The 9,086-nt window shown below is 32.5% G+C and overlaps 1 protein-coding gene across 4 annotated transcripts; it reads left to right on the top strand.

The window, feature by feature from the left end:
- Positions 1 to 504: 504 nt before the first annotated feature.
- On the top strand, positions 505 to 8,710 carry LOC123563888 (uncharacterized). Of its 4 annotated transcripts, none has more exons than XM_045357012.2 (3): positions 505 to 747; positions 2,362 to 2,508; positions 7,887 to 8,709. In XM_045357012.2, the coding sequence occupies exons 2-3, from the start codon at positions 2,409 to 2,411 to the stop codon at positions 8,213 to 8,215; spliced, it is 429 nt and encodes a 142-aa protein (XP_045212947.1). In that variant the 5' UTR covers positions 505 to 747; positions 2,362 to 2,408; the 3' UTR covers positions 8,216 to 8,709. The 4 variants fall into 4 exon arrangements, with proteins under 4 accessions (XP_045212947.1, XP_045212948.1, XP_053392484.1 ...); XM_045357013.2 differs by lacking the exon at positions 505 to 747 and adding an exon at positions 782 to 939 and having other exon boundaries at positions 7,887 to 8,710; XM_053536509.1 differs by lacking the exon at positions 505 to 747 and adding an exon at positions 805 to 924 and having other exon boundaries at positions 7,887 to 8,710.
- Positions 8,711 to 9,086: the final 376 nt, after the last annotated feature.

Raw genomic sequence — 9,086 nt, forward strand, 5'->3', positions numbered from 1 at the left:
GAACTGCACGTCTGAATTGTAAACATGTCATTTTTCTAGAACGTTAATTTATTGATTGTTTTCTTTCTATTTTCGGTTTTAAAATGATTCCACCATATTTGTTAAGTTTTAAGTTTTTACTTTATTTACAATGAGATTTTAATGAAATGATATAAAGTGGGATGGTAGTGTGTGGCATCGGTTTATGGATCATTTAAGATTTATTAATTTTCATTCTTTTTAAGACATCATTCTTAAAGACAATCCTAAGGACTGCCATATATAGTTAGTCTTAAGTTTACCATTTCGCTTGAGAGATATTATTCCGGAATTCATTATTCTAGGACAATAAAACCAGAAAATATAACCCAAGACGCAGATGTGCCATTATTTAATAAACGTACATAAAAACCTAAGAAACCAAATGAATAAGCTACAATTTCAATACTTTTAGAGAAAACGTCTCGCGCAGACGCCGCTTGAGAGAATACAACAAGAGATGGTTTGCAAAAGTCCTAATCTATCTTGACAGTCGCCCATCGATCGGCTTTCAATGTGAAAGGAAGCGTTTGAAGATATATAACTTATTATGTTTTGTGTCGCTGAAAGTGTAATTCTATTGATCCGCGGCTTCATTTGCTTTTCTGATATATGAGCATCCTCAATGAAGACTTTTCTTGACACCCAGTGGCATTCTTAGTTTTATTGGACATGGTATAGGAATGTAGAACAAGTGTGGGGGAAAAGGAATTGAGTTTTCGGTCGGCGGTAAGTCGATACTGGAAATATGGAATTAAAACAACTTGTTGCTTTCGCCTCGGTTAACATGCTTCTGAACGCGTTGCTTAACGGTGAACTATCTTAAATGGAATTGGAAATATGGAAGGGATTAAATTATTGCTTCTGCGAGGTTAAAAACGGTTCCTAGCGCGGTGTTATATTTTGGTATTTTCTTCAGTGGTATGGATAAATGAGTGACATTTAAGTCTTTGCTTTGTCTTGTTATTAGTTATTTAATTTCGAATTACTTTATTCGGATTTAAAGCTTGATGATTGTTTTCCCCTGCACTGCATTTTTAAAAATTTCTGCAATACTCTCTAAAAGGGAAATTTAAATGGACATCTAAGAATTTTTGTACGTTGATGATAGACCTAGTACGCGGTATATTGATATAAAATATGAAATAAAACAGATTCTTTGTTTAGTATTTTAATTAATTGTGTAACATTTTTGTTGATATGACTACATTTAATATTTGTTATCATCAGCATAAAATACAGTGTATATTTAACTATTAATTATAAGATATTTTAGCTCAGTTTCCAATCACATAAAGTTAACATTATTCAACACTATATATTTGTGATAATATTTGACAAGAACGAAATTGGGTTCCACTTTAAATTCTGTTGCACAGACTTGAGTTGATATTACTATTTCTTTTTTAATATTTCGTGTTTGTGTTTAAATACATGGACTTATATAAGTTATATGTTACCACGGAATCTGGAATACGGATTGTTAAGAAACATATGGAAAGAAACATATAGACGAAATGGCATTTATAAGTTATACCTTTGATAACAATTCGTACAAAATGAACCGATTCAAATTTAAGATATAAAGAACTGATTTAGATGCCATTTAGCTTGATTCATATTTCACTTGATATGATATGCGAACTTTCAATTGAGTACTATTCAACTACATAAAATGACAAAAATCAATTGTTACAGTAAAATTTGTTTGTTAAGTGATTTGAATGAATCACAATATTTTGTAATGGTTCCCGAACGTGACATTACTTTGTCTGCTTTCTGATTCTATGACATCAATCGCATTTATTGTTTCTAGTTTCTACGGAAAATAATAAAAATTCGAATTTCCACTAGTGAGGATTATGTACACTTTATTTTAGAATTTGAAGACCGAATGTCAATAACATATCTGCATATTTAATTTCTGGTTTCAATATTTAATTTAATTGCTTTTGGATGAACGACTACATCAAAAACTAAATTAATTAATTTTTCTGTATGCATAAAATGTAAAATGTTTCTGCAAAAGTAACAATATCGTGGAGTGGAGACATTCATAAATAAAAGATAAATTGAATGGAAATTTGAGTTGTTCATTGAAATGATATTTAGTTTATCGTACATTAGTAAAAAAATGCGCAATCCATGAGAGTTAGACCCCATAAACAATTTCACAGAAAATATCTTGAATATTTCACTTTAAACTAAGATAACAAATTTGAAAAAAATAGTTTCAACGTTGTGCAAAAACAGAGTTTGCCAAAGTAAAAAAAATAAAAACTGAGCGATTTTTGTCATTTTTTTCATTTTACTTATAACAGATATATGTATTTTATTTTGCAGTAGTGGCCTGGTCATTGTGTGTCATCAATTAAAGGTTAAAATTCAGCATGGTTCAACTGTTTTACTACGAGACAAGAGGCAAATGCTGCCGAAAGTTCTTCAGCCATGAAGGTGTTCCGACAAAAATACATTTATTTCCATATGAAGGTAATTATTCATACAGTATTTGTGCGGAGGCTTCCAGTGTATTCAGTACCCTTAAAACTAGTGTACTCATTATCCTTAAAACAAGATATGTTCATTATTTGAACTGACTTTGTCGGGCATTATATATTTCTAAAATGGCATATTCACGTATTCATTTAATTGCTCAGCCTTTATTGTCGAGTATTTTTCTTATTGTAAGGATAAAATGGGAATGAATTTGGAGACATGTTATAATGAAGCATTTAAAACAAAAATTGTGAAAATATAACCCTAACGTCAAACATAAAACGACAATGATCAGAATGCGGAAAGTTACAGAAGTGTCTAGGATTGTATGTGATGTATATTATATAGCTAAACAAAAATATATAGGATTTATATCTTAAATTGCATCTTGTTTGAGAAAAACGTTTTCCCTTTTAGGTCAGACAAAAATGTTTTTGTTGTTCACAGATTACGACGGACGCACTAAGACTTAAATTTAGTCTATTCATATTATATAAATATTGCATTCCTGAGAAGGTGATATGAAAAATGTTCACCGCGAGATATATGAATATCGACCGAGGCGCCAGCCGAGGTCTATATTTATATTTCGAGGGGTGAACATTTTTCATATCACCCTTTCAGGAATGCAACATTTATTTTATTATACCGAAAGATTATAAGGGTCAAAACAATTACTGGAAAATCAACACATTTATTTATTTAACATTAAAAAGTAATTACTAACCAAATAATGAAGACAGAATTAAAGAGTCTTTACTTGTTAGCACTCATAATTTGTGGCGACTTTGCTGACTTTTTGATATATTTAGCCGAGACGTTTACATATCGCTGACCCATCATATTTATTCTAATATTACAACATTGCATCAATCAATAGCATTCGAAAAACGGCGATAACTTTCTTTTTCTAAACGAAACATATAAGTGTGAGCACTCATTTTCTTAATTAGATCCTTTCCAATCTCTTGATGGTAGTTTCGATTCAATATTTGATGAAAAGTTGCTTTCGAAATATTTTGCACGTAGCATAAAAGAGAAAATTCGGCCTTGTTCGCACATGCAAGAGCACCAGAAAAGGGTTAGTTAATCCTAAAATATAATTATATAAGCGCCTCGTCTGAAAGTTTATCGACCCAGTCTTTTAATCAATGCGAAAGTATCAATCTCTCAACATGCTCAACCGGTGATATGAAAAAATAATATCACATGCGCAGAAAAGCAAAATAACGCTGTTGTGCTTGTGATATGAAATTATGGATCATATATTATTCCTTTCAAAGACACGCGCAAAATTTGCGTTAATGAAAGTTAATTATTTTGACCAAACATACTTTTGTCAGTTTTCTTTATATGTTGTTATCTAGATAAATTAAAAAAAAACAAACTTCATGGACATTTTGTAAGTTCAAAATTGCTAAAAACACTTGGATGAATTAAAGCAGCAGGACAGGAATTGGAATTATTGATATGTGATAATGCATGTCGTTGCGCGTGCCTGGCTAAGTGATAAGCAAACTAATTTCTGGTTTTATACATTATCAGGCACAAGCTACACTCTATAAACAGAAATAAATCAACAAGTACCGATAAAACTGTGAAATATTTTCAATAATTAATGCTCGTAAACGACTGCCTTATTCTCTCAGAGCAAGATCATAGCGCTCAATGTTGCATGATCTGGAATTGAAACGCTCCCGTACTAATCAATAGCTTGTAATAAGAAAAACTATCTTTCATCTACTTATTTGCTTTAAAGTATACATATTTCATGTACACATGACGGAAAATTATTTTACACTGAATAAATTATTTAGAACTGGAAAAAGGTTGTCATCCACATAATGACATTACAATGCAATTTTGCAAACCAGATCTGAAAATTGCACAACCGCCATGACCTTTAGTATATACATATAAGTAACAAAGTAAGAAATGAAGACGACTGGTAGACTTTTTACTGCTTATAAGCAAAAGACATGTAAATGTCAATTATGCTTCTAAATGTCGTTTTTTCTCTTCTTCTTGTTATATTATCTCCACATCTGGGCTATCTACGAAGATATAGGCATATTTGAAAACTGTATAACTGGAAAAATGAGCCAATGTGAAATATAGTCCTTATATGATAAAGCTTTAAACAACTACCCCGTATAAACTATATTGTTTGCAGATTCCTTACTTTGTGGATGGGTTTGCATTTTCAACATATGAGCCGTGCTATGAGAAAATCAACTTAGTGGGTTTGCGACCAGCATGGATCCAGACCAGCCTGCCCATCCGCGCAGTCTGGTCAGGATCCATGCTGTTCGCTAACAGTTTCTCTAATGGTAATTTACTTTGAAAGCGAACAGCATGGATCCTGACCAGACTGCGCGGATGCGCAGGCTGGTCTGGATCCATGCTGGTCGCAAACCCACTATGTTGGTTTTCTCATGGCAAGGCTCAATTATACTTTACCTTGGTCGAAATAGTCCCTGCAAATTCAGTCTGTAGATCAGAATAAAACATTTGCTCATATCCACGGTTAATTAATTAAAATCACTTATAATGATTACTTGCCGTTAGTACAATTAGCTAGCAGCAACTTTCCTGCAAATCATGGTTAATTGATCATTCAGACAATGAAACAAATTGAAGATGTTCTGATTATGGCGCCAATAAGTCGTATTTATCGAAACGACTTCATTATTGTGGAGAATATCCGCCCATGTGTAATCCTATAATCAGGTGTAATCTAATCAAATTAAAAAGCAATCACTTTATAGCAGGAATCAGTGAGGCAGGAGGCAAATAAACCCGTGGTGCAAGACGTTATAGAAAAGATTGATATAAATTTAGATATTCAAGTTAAATCATACAGGAGTCAAAACCGTCAAAAGGTTAAATATCTGTTCTGACACTTTAAGGATTTTCTTAATATATTCACAAAGAAGGATTTTACCGTGTATTGTCTTGTCGATTAGAACACGTTTCGCAAAATGACCTACTATGACTATTCCGGTTTACTCCCGCGTATTTAAAACCGCATTTTATTCCAGATTAGTATCCCTTCCTGGTCTAATTCGAACGTGTTAGAATACAAATAGATTTCAGTTTTGCGTCTCTATGGGCAAAAAAAAACACGTTTCTTTTTTTGTTCAGAGGCGTCGTACTTATTCACTCAGGCCTTCGCATATATAGGATATATATCATGGAAGTGCAAGTAAAGTAAAAACAAATTCACAATTTGAAACCTAACGCATAAAGAAACACAATTAGGAAACCATTGGAGTTGTCAGTGGTATAAACGCCACCTGCGGTTTTAACCGGTTGATGGCAAGAGTTATACTGGCATTCAACTTATTATCTTAGCCAAGGGAATGCTCTGTACAGCAAGTATAGTTTAAAATGTTTTTAAATTGTAAGATGATTGGAGTAAGACGAATCGTGACTTTTTGCTTATGCGTAAGATATCAATGTATACAAATATTGTCCAGTATGCGGCTAGTTGACCAAGCTATTGATTTCTGTACCAGAGTCGTTAGAGGATATTTTCAAAGCAGACACAGAGAAAATAAATCTTCTAACATCGTAACCTCTTTTCTGCAGTAGGAGAATTATACACCAGAACAGAACAAAAATAACTACAGAAAAGACAGTGTCTGTATTAGCCAGAAGCCATTTAGTCTTTCGCAAGATCGTAACACTAAGTTCTGACACTTGTTGCTTGAATACGATTTAATTGAATAAATAGATATATCGGTCTGATGTCACGTCAATGCTTCTGTGAATAATATATAGATGGCATGGATGGTAAAAGAGAAATATTTTCCAAACAACAATTGCATTTATACGGGAAAGACGGGCTTTAGAGAAACGAACAATTTTAGTTATAGAGATTTATTAATCTATGTATATAATAAGCGATTTAGGGAACCATTGATGTGGAAGTGGGGTGTCATTCTACAAAGTCAGGAATCTAGCAAACAGACATCGAGTAAAGTTAACATACACGTGAACGCATGAGAATATGTATACGTTTTATGCGTTACAACATCTTTAAACACTATTGAGAAATGAAACATATGCAGTTAAATAAATTTTAAAACTGTCAATATTCATATAAGACCTCACCATGTCAAATCAATGTGCACACTTTTGACATTTAATGCTTCAGAATTTATGAACTTACTGAATCGTTAGCAAACCTTTAATTCTAATTCCGTGCAGTCATGCATGATAACATGAATAAATCTCAGCCTAAAGAGAAATAATATTAAGAAGCAAATGATCGATACAAATATTCTTAATCTTAATCAAATTGATATATCAGGAAAACGCTCCTGTTTGTGAAATTTACAAACAAAAAGCGTGTTGGAGAGAACAAATTGACTACGACAACATGCAACTCCACACTGACGAAGAGTGGTTCAAGTTGTTGAAGAAATGTATGCATTATCTGGACTGAAATACCAAATGTATCACCTGATGGAGAATATTAAAAAAGATTCGGATTCCGCTTTCACGAAATTTCCGTTCCAAATCATGATTAAATATCTAGGAGAACAACGAACGATTTCTCACATGTCAAGAGAGTATTAATATTGACTTTTACAATGATAAGAATTTCAGTTTATGATCCTTTACAATATTTGCAAACTATTTCACTAGGGAAATGAATCTTGGTAATATGTTCTTGAAATGTAGCTTAATGTCCTTATAATTAAGTTTTGGCGCAAGAAAACTTATTTACAAGTTTTTCTAGGAAAACATCTTTTAAATTATAAGAAGTAATTCGTTGACAATAAGGAAGTATGCAACATAATGCGTACTAATTGTATTCCGGTCAAGATGGACAAAACTCCCCTATGACGACATCAAATCATATAATTTTCTAAAATCTCATAGAATTTGAATGATATTTGGTCATCATAATTCTAAGAAAGAATGTGCTGTTTTTTTCAGTCAATCAAAGGCACATACTACATACTCTTCATGTTGTTAAGCTTGTACTACTGACTTATGAATCAAAAAAAACATACTTCTTAGCAAAAAGCTGTTGTATTGATGAAAGAAATGGTTTAACATAGAAGATTTGAATTTTTTTTTTTTTGAATTTGAAATGGCTGTTTGAAAAGTGGTGATAATTAATGGCCGCAACTTACTGCTTTTCATTATTTTACCTTACCTTACATTACATTACCTTAAGATTGCACACTGGTGTCGTCAGAACGATTTCAGAACCAATATGTGATTTTTGGTGTTTTATCGGTCACAGTGACATAGGGCATGTACTAGTATTAGCTAATTATAACATCTTTCGACAGGGATACAGATTTATATGTCGGCCTTTTTAAATCTCTTAAAACGTAATACACGTATCGTTCCAGGATGGGCACAGCCAGCTCTCTCGTCATATTGGTTGCTGAAGACGTATTGGTGGAGCAGGTCACGTGTAAAAATATCAGAGGTCGCAGGGTCACAAAAGCACGAGGTCAAAGGAAAGGTGCATTATGTGAAGAATGGCTCTGTCGTGATTTCGGGCAAAATCAAGGATAACACAAACGCGGATTTTAGAATGCATTTAACATCGAATGTGAGTAATGCAGATTTTCAGCTTGGATACTGCATTACAGGAACACTTGAAAGGGGAGACAAAAAGTGCGAGAAAGGAATGACTTTAACACATTACGCTATGATTAAAAGAAGAGGTTATTGAACTTTTTTGTTAAATAAATAGGGCTTATTTATGCTATGGAGAATACGAGTTGTTACTTTAAACGTGCGTTAATATTGTATAGTTAAAGCTTGTTAAATGTTTATTTTTCTCAAAGTTATGTTTAACAAAAAGAAAATTGTTTTGTGAAACCAGTGTTTATGTTGTGTTTTACATATTTTATAATCTGTTTTTTGTTTTATTGATGAATCTAAAGGCTGCATAATATTACTGTTACCAAAGTTATTACTGTTTTATTTAAAATATAATTTATTCGTTTTAAATGACTCCTGAATACTTATTTAGATCTATTTAAGGCTTAATACGCCGACAAACGTTTTGTTAAGTTTTAGCTATGCCAGTAAGAAAATTGAATATTTGGAATGTGTTTAGATGTACTACAAACAACTGCTTTTAATGGCGTCTATTATAGAGATTATACTTGTCGTTACAATATATTAAATATAGAAATAACAAAACTGTTCAAAACGTTGTTTTTCATGACTCTTTATATGGTTCCATTGCTATGTAATTGTCAAAATTATGTGCATAGGCGAAGGTTGTACAAAGCACAAATGTGTATTGCAGTCATCAAGGATTCTAGGTTTCTTTCCGGATCCAACTTGTTATGCTCCCAAAGCCTGATGCAAGGCCAAAAATTTACGAATTAAATAGAGATTTATACGAATAATCCACACAATATACCACATTTCGCAAACCTAGGTTCAACGACACGACTGCCCGCAGTCCAAACGATAATTAGTTTCGATCATTATATACTCCAATATTAGCTGCGATAAAGATTCTTTTATGATCCACTTATTATTCTCCAAACAACAAATACTTTAATTGGAGCATATTAACACCACCTCCA

This window comes from Mercenaria mercenaria, chromosome 2, assembly GCF_021730395.1.
Source record: "Mercenaria mercenaria strain notata chromosome 2, MADL_Memer_1, whole genome shotgun sequence".
NCBI classification, from domain to species: Eukaryota; Metazoa; Mollusca; class Bivalvia; order Venerida; family Veneridae; genus Mercenaria; species Mercenaria mercenaria.

Coding starts and splice junctions, on each gene's coding strand:
- LOC123563888 (XM_045357012.2), top strand. CDS start 2,409: ATGGTTCAACTGTTTTACTACGAGACAAGAGGCAAATGCTGCCGAAAG. Junction 2,509..7,886: donor ACATTTATTTCCATATGAAG/GTAATTATTCAT, acceptor GTATCGTTCCAG/GATGGGCACAGCCAGCTCTC.